The 15,696-nt window shown below is 51.0% G+C and overlaps 2 protein-coding genes across 2 annotated transcripts; both read right to left on the bottom strand.

Moving 5' to 3' along the window:
* Positions 1 to 644: 644 nt before the first annotated feature.
* GPR135 (G protein-coupled receptor 135) lies at positions 645 to 1,898 on the bottom strand. Its single transcript, XM_056851183.1, has one exon. It carries the CDS (start codon positions 1,896 to 1,898, stop codon positions 645 to 647), a length of 1,254 nt encoding a protein of 417 aa, XP_056707161.1.
* A 4,197-nt stretch (positions 1,899 to 6,095) lies between these two features.
* Positions 6,096 to 14,370, bottom strand: L3HYPDH (trans-L-3-hydroxyproline dehydratase). Its single transcript, XM_056851765.1, has 5 exons — positions 13,851 to 14,370; positions 10,686 to 10,855; positions 9,132 to 9,254; positions 7,271 to 7,408; positions 6,096 to 6,274 (listed from the first exon to the last, which is right to left on the bottom strand). Exons 1-5 carry the CDS (start codon positions 14,368 to 14,370, stop codon positions 6,149 to 6,151), a joined length of 1,077 nt encoding a protein of 358 aa, XP_056707743.1. The 3' UTR covers positions 6,096 to 6,148.
* Between the last annotated feature and the right edge of the window lie 1,326 nt (positions 14,371 to 15,696).

Genomic DNA, 15,696 nt, shown 5'->3' on the forward strand with positions numbered 1-15,696 from the left:
CGCATTCTCATTTCTCTCACAATAGGTGCTCCCAGTCAAAAGCCACGCAACGCCCCCTGATCATTTCACTCTAGGCTTTTCTGCATTCTCATTTTCCCCACTTGCAAGTTCCTGTTCCTTTGGGGGTGGGGGTGTTCAGTTCCATATGTTTTTTGCTCCCTCTCATGGTCAATTCGGTATCACACAGGTTTATGTCTGGCATCGTCACCAATTACTTATGGCAACCCCTGTAGGGGTTTCAAGACAAGGATCTAACAGATTGTTTGTCATTGCCTGCCTCTGTGTGATGATCCCGGTATTCCTTGGTGGTCTCCGAAGCAAATACTAATTAGGGCTGACTGTGAACACATGAACACCTGAAGCTGCCTTCTACTGAATCAGACCCTTAGTCCATCAAAGTCAGCATTGTCTACTCACACCGGCAGACAGGCTGAGGTCTTTCACATCACCTACTTGCCTGGTCCCTTTACCTGGAGATGCCGGGGATTGAACCTGGGACCTTCTGCATGCCAAGCAGAGGCTCTACCACTGAGCCACAGCCTTTCCCATGTCTCATGTGGATGAGGCTATTCGGTCACTGTTCAGTACCCCGGGTTCACAGAGCTTGCCACGACGCCCACTGTGGTCCAGGCCACGACCGCATTTCAAAGGCTGGTATCGACGGTCTCCGATTTGAGGTGCGTGCCAACCTCAGAGAGGGTGTCCAGCTGCCCGTCGCGGCAGAAGAGCACCGCCGGGTTCTTGCAGGCCCACATGGCCACCTCCCCTCCGCTGGCCGGGCTGGAAGAGCCGAGGGTGCTGCCCGCGGTGCCACCGTGCCCGTGGCTGGCGTAGCGCTGGGCCCGGCTCTTGGCCTCCGGGCGGTGCTCCCGGGCGGCCGCCAGGTAAGCGGCCAGGTCCTTCCTAGCCCTGTAGCCGCCCTCCCGGTGGCGGCGCCCGAAGAGCGCGGCGACGTGGGGGTTGCGGACGGCGTAGATGAGGGGGTTGACGGCCCCGTTGGCCCAGGCCACCCAGCTGGCCACGGCGTGGGCGGCGGGCGAGACGGAGAGGCGGCCGGTGGCGGCGGCCAGCCCCAGCAGGCAGCAGGGCCCCCAGCAGCAGATGAGGGCCACGATCATGACCAGGACGGTGGTGGCGGTGCGCATCTCCCCGCGGGGGCGCGGCAGGGGGCCGCAGGGGGGCAGGGGGCGCACCCGGCTCTCGGAGAGGCGCAGGGCCCGGCAGAGGTGGTAGTGGCAGAAGCACATGAGGGCGAAGGGCAGCAGGAAGCCCAGGGCGATGAGGGCGGCGCCGTAGGGGGCCCCCCGGCGCGGGGAGCCCCCCGGCAGGGCGTAGGGGCAGTGGGGGGCCCCCAGGCCGGCCTCCTCCCCCTCCTCCTCCCCCTGGCGGGCCAGCAGGGGCCAGGGGGCCATGAGGCCCAGGGCGGCCAGCCAGGCGGCGGCCAACAGCTGGGCGGCGCGGCGGCGGCCCATGGCGCGTGGGGGCCGGCGGGCGAGGGCGCCGTAGCGCTCGACGGCCAGCAGCGCCAGGCTGAGGGCGGCGGCGGCGCCCAGGGCGGCGTGCAGGGCGGCGGCGGCCCGGCACAGGCCGGCCCCCCAGGCCCAGGCGCCGGGGGGCCGCCCGCGCAGCACGCCCGCCAGCCCGGCCGGCAGGCACACCAGCCCGCCCAGCAGCTGCGCCAGCGCCAGCGACAGCACGAAGGCGTTGGGCACGGTGCGCAGCTGCCGCCGCCGCCCCACCGCCACCACCACCGCCCCGTTGCCCAGCGCAGACAGCGCCAGCGTCAGCAGCAGCAGCGCCGCCGCCGCCGCCAGCCCGGCCCCCGGCCAGCCCCGCCACCCCGGCCCGCCGGGCTCCGACCCGTTGCGCCCCAGCGCCGCCCACGACGCCTCAGCCATGGGCGCATCGCGGCCGCGCGCGCCCTCGCTGCGCGCCAGGCCCGGGAGGAAGGGGGCAGCGGGCGGGGCCCCCTCCCCCCCTCCCCCAGCTGTGCTGCGGCTCCCGCGGACGGAGGGAGGGAGGGACGGAGGGAGGGAGGAGGCCGGGCTCGGGACCCTCTGGCCCTTCGGCGCTTGACCCGGGCCGCTTTGGGCACGGCGGCGCAGGGGGAAGAAAGCCGCCCCCGGAGCCTTCGCCCCTGGGAAATGACCCCGGTGGCGGAGTTTTTTAAAATTGCGCACTAGAGTAAAAAAAAAAAAATACATGGGTCTATCCCTTTTCCTGGCAGTTTAATGAATTTTATTTTTAAAATATTCCTTATTAATTTTATGCTAGGAGAAGTGGAGGGCAGCAGGGAAAGAGGAAGACCCAACAAGGGATGGATGGACTCAATGAAGGAAGCCGCGGCCTTCAATTTGCAGGATCTGAGCAGGGCTGTCAAAGATAGGACATTTTGGAGGACTTTCATTGATAGGGTCGCCATGAGTCGGAAGCGACTTGACGGCACTTAACACACACATTAATTTTAACTGACTATATATGTGATTGGATAATAGATTAAAATGGGTAGATGATAGAATGATAGATGATAGATGATAGAAACAAATAGAAAATTATAAGTAAATACTCATTAATATGTTAGGAATAGACAACTTTTAAAATAAAGGAGTGACTAAGTTAAGAAATGGGTAAGAGGGCTAGCCATGGCTACTAGTCAAAATGGATACTAGTCATGATGCATACCAATTCTCTCCAGGATCAGAGGAGCAGGCCTATTCTATTAGGTTGGCAACTGTGTGAATAGACTGCTGGGCATGATGGGCCTTGGTCTGACCCAGCAGGGCTTTTCTTAGGTTCTCCTTAGTGTGATCACCAGAAGCAAAAAGGAGGGCTCCTTACAAGAGCCACCGGTCCCATGGGCTGGTTCCACTTCTCCACTTTAGCCCAGGCAGGCTCTGGCTAAAGGCTCCCGGCTGGATATGAGATGCAAGACATATTTGTGACCACAGTTGAAACAAGCAGAGACAACACCCCATAAAATCCATTTTACCCGATACTGGGGATGCCAGCCTCCAGGTGGGCCCTGGGGATTCCCAGGGATTACAGCTCATCGCCAGACTAGGGATCAGTTCCCTGGGGGACACAAATGCTTTGGAGAGGTAGGCTCTGTGGCCTTATACCCCACTGAGGTCCCTGTCCTCTCCAGGCTCCATCCCCAAATCTCCAGGAGTTCCCCTACCTGGATTTGCCAACCCCACCCCCATCCCTATGGCCAGTGGCTAAAGGTGAGACCTGGCAACCCCACCAGATAGCCAGGATATTCTAATTCAGGAGTGCCCAACCTTTGTGAGGCTGTGGGCACGTTTACAATTTTGAGAGGTAGTAGTGAGCACCCCCCACGTCTTCCACAGGAAGTTGAACTAAACAGAAAACCTCCCTCCTTACACCTCCTGGGAAGAAGGAAATCCCAAAGGGGGAATAGAATCACGCTCCAACTAATGAAAGCCCAGATGCTTGCCAGTTCTCATCTTCCAATGAATGAAGAAAAGCTCTGCCTTACAGCGGCCTCTACCCATTTTCTGAAAAATTCAGTGGGCACTACAGGAAGTACTGACTGGTGCTATAGCAACCATGGGCACCATGTTAGGGAACCCTGCTCTAACTAATGATGCAGCCACATCTTCAACTTTCCAGTCCATATCCTATGGAATAGCATCTGAAACTAATTTACACCCCCTTCTCTCTGGCATTTCACGGCTGACTGCGTAAAACTAATTTCTTACAGATTGAAGAAGAGATGGTTTTTATATGCCGGCTTTCTCTACCACTTAAGGAAGAATCAAACTGGCTTACTATCATCTTCCCTTCCCCTCCCCACAACAGATACCCTGTGAGGTAGGTGAGGCTGAGAGAGCTCTAAGAGAACTGTGACTAGGTCAGGGTCACCCAGCTGGCTTCATGTGTAGGAGTGGGGACTCAAACCCGGTTCTCCATATTAAAGTCCACCGCTCCAAACCACTGCTCTTTCACAAACATAAGGCAGGCAGGTAAGTCTGTGCTAGGCTGTGCTATTTCAGAAAACTTTAGGATTTAAAGACTTCAAGCAAAGGTGCAGTATGACACAAAGTCATATTTTGAGGCAAGATCTCAATTTATAATTTATAATTTTATTATGAGAAGAAATGACCACTTGTATAAAATTCTTGGGATACGACAGATAAGTAAAATTTGGTTACTTGAAAGTAAATGTAATTGGTATATAAATGAAAGCAAAACAGTTGTGAAGCAAACATCCTGGTTTTCACACAAAAAACCCCCTAAAGATTATTGCAGTGAAATAAGCCACAGAATTTTACAGTAGATTGAAAGCCAATCAATCCACGAAGCAGGAATTAAAACCCAAGAGAGAAGTGTTTGGCAACAAACTTTGTGCTGTGAGCTAAACAGAACACTGATAATTAAGGAAAGAAGCAAGAATTTCTGTTAGCACAACAGTTGCTAAATATAAAGGCTGTTACCTCTTGCCCCTTCCCAAGTGGTCACATTTGGACACGACATTCAACAGATGACAATCCCCACTGCACACACTGGGTTTTTCCAGGGTACCAGTGCTATATATAACATACTTTCTTGCAACAGTGATGGAAAGTGGGAGGTGTGTATATGAATGAATGATTTACCGTATTTGCAGCCATAGACCATCAAATAGAGCGAATTTACATAAGTAAATAGTATTGGGTAAAACAAGTACAAAATACAATTGAAATTAAAATGGTTAAAATGGCAACGGTTACAAAGGTATCTAGCTAGTTATTATCAAATTATGATGTATGACAAGCAGACGAGGGCCCCAAAAGGACAGCACGGGTTAGGGAACTTGTAGATGCAGCATCTGCAGTAACCGGAGGGGCCTGGAGACAAGAATCAAAGGAGTTGGTTTCTATATGCCAACTTCCTCTACCACTTAAGGAAGACTCAAACTGGCTTACAATCACCTTCCCTTCCCCTCCGCACACCCTGTGAGGTAGGTGGGGCTGAGAGAGCTCTAAGAGAGCTGTGACTAGCCACCGCTCGTGAAGGAGTGGGGAATCAAACCTGGTTCTCCAGATCAAGAGTCCACTGCTCCAAACCACACCACCACACTGGCTCTCAAACATGGAAGTACTGGAGACATCCAGACTGGCACCGCTGGTGTGCAACAGGCCACTTTTATTCTGACTCTCCTGCTGTCAATCTTTCTGTGTGTGCTTTGTCACCGAGCTCTCTTTGGATGCTTCTGCTCCTGTAATGAACAGAAATCTTGCCCCCGTGTTCCTATACGCAACCTAATACAGTTAGCTTGGCTAAAAAAGTTGGAAAGGAAACAGTGTAGATCATAAGAAAGTCGGGGTTAACTTCTGTAGAAAGAAAGTTTTCAGGCACCTGTTTAGTTCACAGATCTCACCCCCAACACCTTTATTAGGACCAAAACAACAGAAGCTTGTGAGCAACTCAGAAGACTTATCAGGCTGGATGGTTGGTGCAAAAACACACGAAACGGGCGAGGAGGAAAGAGAAAAAGACATTCCAAAGGCATGATGGAAAAGCCCCCATCCGCAGCTTTCTGGAGTTGAAATGTTGGGCTATTTAGATTTCACTTTTCAGATTCCCAAATGAACAACAGGACGTTGACCTGTTCAAGGGAGACAAAACAGACCTGGGAGCCTTAAAATGCCAGCCTTGGGTATTCCCCCAAATTTCCAGAAATATATGAAACCTGGATTCCCAGAAATCCTGGACACTGCAGATACCAAAACATACTGCTGTTTTTCATGTAAATATTTGGACTGGATATATCCGAAAACACATCCTGGCTTATAACCGTTATCAGGCTTTTATAAAGTGTCTGTGTTTCAAGAAGTTCATGTATGTTGCCTTAGCAATTCTTACAACAGTCCTGTGAGAAAAGTCAGTATGATTAGTCCCACGCTGCAGATGGGGAGGCGGAGAGGGTGTAGCTAGCTTAAGCCACCGAATGAGGACATTATGGTAGATTAAATCTCAACGAGAAACTCAGCTCAGTCACCAGGTAATATTCATTCCCCTTATGCATGGACAGGCCCTTCAGAAACCTTTCCATGAAATCAAATTACAAGTGATTAATGTCTGAAATTTAAGGCAAAACAGACCACTTTTTTGATCACGGTTACTAGAAAGGCTGAAGCTAAAATCATTTCAGAAGAAACCCAAATTTCAGCGGGTCGTTCTCCTCCAGAGTGAAGGTTGACGTTCCAGTATAAAAGGATTCTCCCGAGACTTCGACTATAACAGCATTGTGGTCGCCGCTTTTAGCTTCCTGAGTCAAAAAGAAAAAAGACAGATTAAATCGGAAAAACAGATTAGTAGTGATTAGTTTACCGTGGCAAACGTTTTGACAAGCAACAGCCAGCTATGCAAGATGTATAATATAGACAAGGAAGAAGTAAAGAACACAGAAAAGGACCACTATTGTACTAAATCTAAATCCAATATTCAAGAAGGGGGCAATTTCCCTCTACCACTGGCAGCTACCTTCTAACCCACTCTTGAAAACTAAATTTGGGGAGGGGCCATGGCTCAGTGGTAGAGCGTCTGCTTGGCATGCAGAAGGTCCCAGGTTCGATCCCTGGCATCTCCACTTGAAAGGATCAAGTAGTAGGTGATGTGAAAGACCTCTGCCTGAGACCCTGGAGGGCAGCTGCCGGTGTGAGGAGACAATCCTGACTTTGATGGGCCAAAGGTCTGATTCAGTAGAAGGCATCACGTGTTCAAACTGAAGGCATCATGATGGAATCACAAAGATAATCTGTTTTTTGTGGCTTGTTTGTGGCATTTGATCAAGAGTCGATCTTTCTAACTAGGCCAGAGAAGGATGTAGGCCCGTCACCTGATACTCCTCAACGCAAACTTGTTCATTCTGCAGATTAGGACACATACACAGTCCTTTACAATCCATATTTTTACCCACCGTCCCAACAATCCTACAAGGTAGGTCAGCACTACTCCTATTTGAACAGCATGCTCAGAGCAGCTCACATCACCCCAGAGCTGACCGAGCTGACCTGAGACCCGAAGCCAAGTCTTCCTGCCCGCCGCACCCCAGGGGCTCTAAGCTGCTTCAAGCCTCATCATTTCCTCCATGACACAAGCAGATGCCCAAGGACAGGCCCTGCTCACCTGTGGATGCTTAGGGGCCGGTGCCCTCAGATCAACAGTCCTTGAAGCAAAACCATCTACTAGTCCACAAGTTTCACCGATATAAGGGCAAAGCATTTCTACATGACCTCCCCCAGAGGTGACAGTCCCAGCTTACCTTCACGGCTTTCCCAGTGAACAAGGAACCAGTTGTGCTGCTTCGGAAAGTCCTCGTCTGGCCCAGCTGAATGAGTCCTTTATGGTACTGTAAGGCAATGCGAGCTGTCACACCTGACCCGGTGGGGCTTCGGTCCACCTAGTTCAGAAAGAGATGAGCTGTTGCGTTTCCACATTCAGAACACAAAAGACAAGCCTCCACCACTGAAAAATCAGTATTTCATATGCACCAAATTGCAGGCGACATACCGTGGAACATTCAGACAACTTTAGGAACATAAGAAAGGCCCTGCTGGATCAGACCAAGGCCCATCAAGTCCAGCAGTCTGTCTACACAGTGGCTAACCAGGTGCCTCTAGGAAGCCCACAAATAAGAAGACTGCAGCAGCATTATCCTGCCTGTGTTCCACAGCACCCAATATAATAGGCATACTCCTCTGATCCTGGAGAGAATAGGTATGCAGCATGACCAGAATCCATTTTGACTAGAAGCCATGGATAACCCTCTCCTCCATGAACATGTCCACTGCCCTCTTAAAGCCTTAACATAAGAACATAAGAAAGGCCCTGCTGACTCAGCACAAGGCCAATCAAGTCCAGCAGTCTGTTCACACAGTGGCCAACCAGGTGCCTCTAGGAAACCCACAAACAAGAAGACTGCAGCAGCGTTATCCTGCTCGTGTTCCACAGCACCTAACGTAATAGGCCTGCTCCTCTGATTCTGGAGAGAATAGGTATGCATCATGACCAGAATCCATTTTGACCAGTAGCCATGGATAGCCCTCTCCTCCATGAACATGTCCACTCCCCTCTTCAAGCCTTCTAAGTTGGCAGCCATCAACACATCCTGGGGCAGGGAGTTCCACTTTGGGATGCTTTGGTTCAGAACTAGATTGGCTTTTGTCTAAATGTGCAAGGTGGAGAGCTAAATATACTTTTCCGTACGAAGTATCACCACATGAAAGAATTAGCACTCAGGGATGTTGAGATGGGGCAACTAAGGGACATATTGGGGGAAGGCTCTCATCACCCTGGGAGATGGACAAGGCACTGCTGCTACGTGGCTATGGATTTACAGCCCCTTTTGAGAGCAATAGTAGGGAGACTTTGGGCAAATCTCCATCTAGCCAGTATGGTGGAGTGGTTAAGAGAGGTGGAGTCTGGTCTGGAGAACCACTCCTCCACATAAGTGGCGGAGGCTAATCTGGCGAACTGGATTTGTTTCCCCACTCCTACACATAAAGCCAGCTGAATGCAGGAAATTCACAACTACCTCCCCCCACATACACCCAGTGACCCCTACTCCATGCCCAGAAGATGGCCAAGGTGCCCTCCCTCTCATGATCTGCCTAAGGTCATAGAATCAGCATTGCTGACAGATGGCAATCTAGCCTCTGCTTCAAAACCTCCAGGGAAGGAGAGCTCACCACCTCCCGAGGAAGCCTGTTCCACTGAGGAACCTCTCTGTTAGAAAATTCTGTCTAGACGGAAACTCTTTTGATTTAACTTCAACCCATTGGCTCTGGTCCGACCTTCTGGGGCAACAGAAAACGACTCGGCACCATCCTCTATACGACAGCCCTATCATACTATCATCCCTATCAGACTATCAATCTATCAAGGTCAGAACTCGGACTGGCAGCAGTTCTCGAGGGTCTCAGATGGAGATCTTTCATATCATCTGCTACTTGATCCTTAACTAGAGGTGCTGGGGACTGAACCTGGGACCTTCTGCATGCCAAGCAGATGCTCTACCACTGAGTGATGGCCCCACCCCACTGCTTCCCCAGCTATTATGCAGGAATCCCTATGGCAAAGTACCAAGGGACAACTTCTCCTGTACTGAGTGAAATGGAACATACCTGTGCATCTCCAAACACACAGATGTTGCTGGTTGGTTCATCACTAAAGGCATCCTTTCCATCTGTCAGGATAGTCCCATAAAGGAAGCTCACGTCTTTAATAAGAGGATGGCAAACTTCGAACTAGAGAGAAAACATTTTACTTTATTAAATATACAACCAGACAAATACAATAATGTAGTCCATCGTGGCACATTCCCCTCATCTTTTAGATCTGCACAATTACACCACCATGCTGCGATAAATAAAACTGGCTGTATTCACACATACACGGTGCAGTAACTGATCAGCACTGCTGGATAAGACTACCCATCAGGTTCCATACAAAATCTTGAAGCTGGCCAAATACAAGATTGTTCAATACTTTTTTTGTTTGTTTCAAATTGCCATCTTGAAGCTCAGAGATCTGTCCCATAATTATCCACCTTTGTAATATAAAGTATCGTATCCAGGTCTACTTACAACAGTGAAAAGGCAAAAACATAGAATTCCCTCACTGGCTTTCTGCTCGAATGATACTGACAGGGCTGTCAGCTCGCCAGCCTCCCAGCATTCTGTCCCAAGTTCAATTACTTTGTACTGCGGTCAAATTAATGGCTTGCTAGCTCCAACTCAACACCAGTTATGCCTGGAAGTCAACCGAGGGGGAAGTACAGATGCCAGAGCTCTGGTGTTCTTTGTTCCTAGCAACCCCCCACCCCAATCAGGAAGCTGGGAGAGGAGGCAAGGTAACCAAGATCACAATTACATTTCAGTCAGTCATTGAGCATTTCCTCAGTTTCTCCTGTTCCTCTCTAGCATCCATTACCCAGTTGCCACTCACAGTTGCTCTGATTACATGAGAAGCAAAATACTTTTGACACCCATTCAGAGTGGATGACTAGAAAAATGTCTAACTGGGACATGCTTGTTCAATATTACCTTTTTTTGCTATTATTGGCTTGATTTAACTGCATTACAATTAGCATTCTGCAAAACGTGTGTGTGCTAAGTGCCGTCAAGTCACCTCTGACTCATGGCGACCCTATGAATCAATGTCCTCCAAAATGTCCTATCTTTGACAGCCTTGCTCAGATCTTGCAAATTGAGGGCTGTGGCTTCCTTTATTGAGTCAATCCATCTCTTGTTGGGTCTTCCTCTTTTCCTGCTGCCCTCAACTTTTCCTAGCATGACTGTCTTTTCTAGTGACTCTTCAATTACTGAAATGTAATTGTGATCTTGGCTACCTTGCCTTCTCTCCAAGCTTCCTGATTGGGGGGGGGGGTGTTGCTAGGAACAAAGAACACCGCAAAGCATACATTTTGATATTTAACAAGTGATGCAAGGTGACCGGAAATAAATGTGTATAATTATGTGGCTTTGTAAACAGCAAGTTGCGGTCACCTGCCTCCAAGTGATCTGGCAGGAAGAATTTTTTAAAAATGGACCATTTAAATCACAAATGATGCACTTTGATAAAATACGGACAACAATTCAAAGGACTAGTACCGTAGGCTTTTATGAAAAGCTACACATGTTGATTAGACTATACAATATGGGCAAGTCTGATGGTACCTGGGCTTTCACTGCTTCGGTTACTGCAGATGCTGCATCTACAAGATCCCTATGCTTCGAAGAACAGACATCAAGGCCCAGCCTTTCAGCATTGAGAAATGCATAAAATGCACCACCATACGCAACGTCAACCACCACTTTCCCATAGCCAGAAACATCAACTGTTAGGTCTGAGAATGGAGCAAAAGGCAGAAAAATAAAATTATTGTGTGTGTTATCTCCTCACGTTTCTTGCAGTTGATTTGCTCTACAGTAGGCTGCGATAACCACTCAGCTGAACACTCTTATCTGTGGATCTATTTCTCCTTAGAGCAGAGGTAATGACACTTTGCAAAGTACTCTGGGAACTAAGAATAGAAGCAAACAAATAAATAAAAAAATGACTTTTCTCAGCTATCGCCAGCACATTCCACTCAGGCCACTGGGCCTCAATGTGCTGAAGATACCTGAGAAGTCACAGGCTGAAGCCTGTGTTATCCCCAAAACAATCCTGATTTTTTTTTTCATAGAACACAATATTGTACCTAACCAAAATAGCCTTACGCAAATTATTTCATTTTAGCCTTAGGCCACAGGGCTTACAGCAATTTGGGGAAGGCACAATAAAGGGGGTTACCGAACTTGTATTCCCAGCGATGTATTAAGAGTTTGAAAACGTTATAAAAAATACTGTTCGCACTTTCTATGTATTCCCACCGATGTATTAAGAGTTTGAAAACATTATAAAATACTGTTCACACTTGGTTTGGCCCCTTTAGCTGTGAAGACGTCTTCCAACCATTTATAAGCCATGGTATCCAAACACCCTTTTAAAGTGATGTTTTTTACAACATTTTCAAACTCTTAATACATCGCTGGGAATACAAAGTGCAGTAACCCCCTTACATTGTGGAAAAGGTAAGAGAGAAATAGTTCAAATCCTCCACCCCAAGTGCTGCTTCCCTGACCAAACTACTACAACTGCCAAGTTCCTTTGAAGATAAAAGAGGGAGAATCCAACAACCAGTCCTCACACCCTGTCCAGTCTGGCTCAAGTGAAACTTGAGTGAGTCACAAGTAACTTTGCCATGGGACTTGGTTATTAGTTGAATCAGCGACTGTTAAGGCAGATAAGTATTGTTGTACAGGGTACAAGCCTTTAGTTTGATCTTCAGAAGACGCTAAAGGATGATCTAAACAGGTAGGTATGATATAGTAATCAGCACGCAACACCAATTCTGTAGCATCAAACACAACACATCTAACACAACACATAACTCACGAGGCCAGTTGCAAGAGGTGATGTAGCATAGAGAGGCATTCCTTCCAAGATGCAGAGTAACAGCATGGGCAATATTAGTCAATCTTCATCAACCTATGCAGGTCAGAAAAAGAGAAAGGAAGCTCACATCCCCCACAGTTTAGATAATTCTTGGTTCTTCCTTGTGAGAAAGCAGCCAGTAAAAACATCCGTCATGGCTTCCCACAAAGGATCCTTTGTTTAGTAAGGGTGCTAAGAATTCAGTTAAAGATCTTTAACATGCACGCACCAGAAACAGCAGAGAGGAAGCCAAGACAGGATAAACGGTAAAGTCAGGGGTCCCCAACATAGTGCCCATGGGTACCATGGCACCTGCCAATGTTTTTAGGAAGTGGGTGTGGCCAGACTTTTGCCCAGCAGGGCTTCTGATTCGCCTCTGGGGTTCTGATGGGTTGTGCAGATTTTTAAGAAGTTGCTTCTGCCAGCAGTTGCCACCAAAGCACAAGGACATTACTGCCTGACTGAAGGTAAGCTGTTTGTATGCAATTAAATATTTCCAAACAATATGTCCATTTAAAAAGGCATCCTGTTAATCAGAGCTTCTGCCTGAAATGTTTCCAAATTATACACAACCTCATTCCCTGATATTTTGTGGTTGGCTCCACCATTTTGTAGTTGCGCCTACCACCCTGTGTCAGAATTCAAAAGGTTGGAGACCCCTGGGTTACGTGTTGAGCACTGAAAGCGATGACAACAGAAAAAGAAACATGCATTAATATTTGATGGAAGGAATGGCTCAAAAACAGAGGCCTATGGATGGAACTGAAATAAGGACGGAAATCTGAAGCTGTGGTGAAGCCCCAATGAACTTGGTAGGACTTGCTTCTTACAATCGGGTGTCAAACATGCGGCCCGCGGGCCAGGTCTGGCCTGCGGAGGGCTTTTCTCCGGCCCGCGGAGCCCAGGCAGCTAGTCCCCCTCCCCACCCCTCCCCTGATCCACCCGAAGATTGGCAACCCTATCCCTGGAGAGCCTCTGTCAATCCGAGTCCAGTGCTAGACAGACTAATGTTCTTGCTGGTTACAGGGCAACTTTTAATGGTCACATGATCATTACATCTCAGAACTGGGATTTTGGAGAGAACTGAGATTTGTCATGTCGACATAGAGGAAGAGAACTGGGGGTTAGCGAATCCACCGTGCTCTTTTCTTGTTGGATCCTCCCTACATGTTGCCTTTTCTAATAACCCAGTGGTTCCTCATATTACCTACTTGCAGGGCCAGGAATAAGTTTGGTGTAGGCAACTTCCCCTCCCCCGGTAAGAGTTACCAGCTCCAGGTTGGGAAAAACCTGGAGATTTTAGGGGTGGAGCCTGATGATGATGGGTAGGGTTGCCAGGTCCCTCTTTGCCACCAGAGGGAGGTTTTTTTGGGTGGAGCCTGAGGAAGGCGGGGTTTGGAGGCCGTAGTCAATGCTATAGAATTATGGTTGCCAGGTCCCTCTTCACCACTAGCAGGTTTTGGGGGCTGAGGAGGGTGGGCTTTGGGGAGGGACCTCAATGCCATAGAGTCCAATTGCCAAAGCGGCCACTTTTTCCAGGTGAACTGATCTCTGTTGGTTGGAGATAAGGTTGCCAGGTCCCACTTTGCCATCAGTGGGAGGTTCTTGGGGAGGAGCCAGAGGAGGGCGGGGTTTGGGGAGGGACTTCAAGGCCATAGAGTCCAACTGCCAAAGCGGCCATTTTCTCCAGGGGGACTGATCTGTATCGGCTGGAGATCAGCTGTAACAGCGGGAGATCTCCAGCCACCACCTGGCGGTTGGCAACCCTCCACATTGTACTAGATCATAGCTGTGGCGGCAGCTATTGCCGAAGTAGCTTCTCAGGGCTGTTAGGAAAGGCGTCCCAAGGCGGGGCCGCGGCCTACCGGCGGCGGCGACGAAGGCGGGCACGCTGTGGAAGCGGACGCGGCTGCCGCTGCGCTGCCCGTCCCAGGAGGCGAAGGCGACCACGGGCCCGCAGGGGCAGTGGATGGGGACGGGGACCTCGGCGGGGGCGGCGGGGGGCGGCGGGCGGAGGCCGTAGTCGAGGGCCAGGCGGGCCAGGCAGAGGACGGCGTGGCCGCACATGGAGCTGGCGCCTTGGTTGTGGACGAAGAGGGCGCCGGCGGCCGCCTCGGGCCTCTCGCTGCGCACCAGCAGCGCCCCGTACATGTCGCGGTGGCCGCGGGGCTCGTGCATCAGCAGGCGCCGCAGGCCGTCCAGCTCGGGCGAGGCCAGGAGGCGGCGGCGCAGCTCCAGCAGCGGGAGGCCGCCCGGCGGCTCCAGCCCGGCCAGCCCGCCCGGCAGCACCGCCCGCAGCGGCTCGCCCCCCGCGTGCATCTCCACCGTGCGGACCACCGGGCCGCCCGGCGCGCGCGGGGGCAGCCCGTCGGCGCGCGCCGCCATCCTGGCCTAACGGCGCTGCCCTAACGGCTGTAACGGAATTTCGGCGGCCCGTTCGCGGATAGCCCCAGCCCCGCCCCTCGGCTTGCTGGACGGCGATTGGCCAGACGGGCAGCCCCCTCTGGACGCGATTGGACGACGAAGCCCGCGAGTGTGTTTGAGGGCGGAGGGAAATTGGCCAGTTCACAGATGGCCCCAGCCCGCCCCGCTCCTCGGCTTGCTGGACGGCGATTGGCCAGACGGGCAGCAGTCTCTGGACGCGATTGGTCGGCGAAGTACGCGGGTGTGTTTGAGGGCGGGGGGAGGAATTGGCAGCCTCACGTAGAGGTAGATGCAGACGGTAGGGCGATTCTGCGCGACTCTTCCGGTCAATGGCGTGACAGACCACAAATAAAACTGGAGGACAAAACGTATTCGCTTCCATGCAGTTGGGCTTTTGGGAACTCCTAACTTCCAATGCGAAGTAGACAAAAGCGGCTAATGGGGGGGGGGCGATGGGCTCCTTGCCCACTAAGAATACAGGCTATGAAATGCCCATCGTTACCGGCAGTTGAGGTTGTTGTCAAACGTTCTGCAGCCGCTGTCAGAGCGAGAAGCCCCAATGACCAGTACGGGGGAGGTGTGGCAGAAAGCCACGCCCCTCCCTTCGTCTCCACGCCTCGCCCAATAGGAACGGGCCTCTCGCCCTCCCCTCCAATGGCGAACAGGCTTTAGTCAAAGAAACGACCGCCCTCTACGCGTGAAGCGGAGCTGAGGAGATTGCGAGGGCGCGCCGGAGTCCATTTCAGGACTTTCCGTGAGGTGAATGAAAGGACAGGCTTTAATGTTTATAATATAATTAAGTGCCATAAAGTCCCAGCCGACTTATTTGGTATGTTAAAAACACAGAGAAGAGCATAGTCACGTGCAGGGGGCGAACCAATCGACGAGCAGTGGTTGAAGCCGAGCGGAAGTGACGTAGTGAATAAGCGTCCCGGACCGCAGTCTGGGTCTTGCGAAGGACCCGGATGATGTTTTTGTAACGGAGGCGGGCGGCGGCTGGAGCGGGATGGGTGAGTTTGGCGAACGGTCTTTCCCGTTGATCGTCGGCTTCTTCCTTCCGGGGCCGACTCTGGTAGCGGTTGGGCGGGCCTGTTTTCAAGCCTGAGGAGAAGGGGGATGGAGCCTCCTTGGTCTATGAGCCGTCGATCCATTACCTAAAATGAAAAGGGTTCCCAGCCTCTAGGTGGGGCCTGGAGATCCCCCCGAATGACAACCTCCCCCCCCCTTTATTATTAAGCTCGCATGACCAAAGGTCTTGTGCATAAAACCATTCAATACATCACAGGC

Source organism: Euleptes europaea, chromosome 6 (genome assembly GCF_029931775.1).
Source record: "Euleptes europaea isolate rEulEur1 chromosome 6, rEulEur1.hap1, whole genome shotgun sequence".
Taxonomy (NCBI): Eukaryota; Metazoa; Chordata; class Lepidosauria; order Squamata; family Sphaerodactylidae; genus Euleptes; species Euleptes europaea.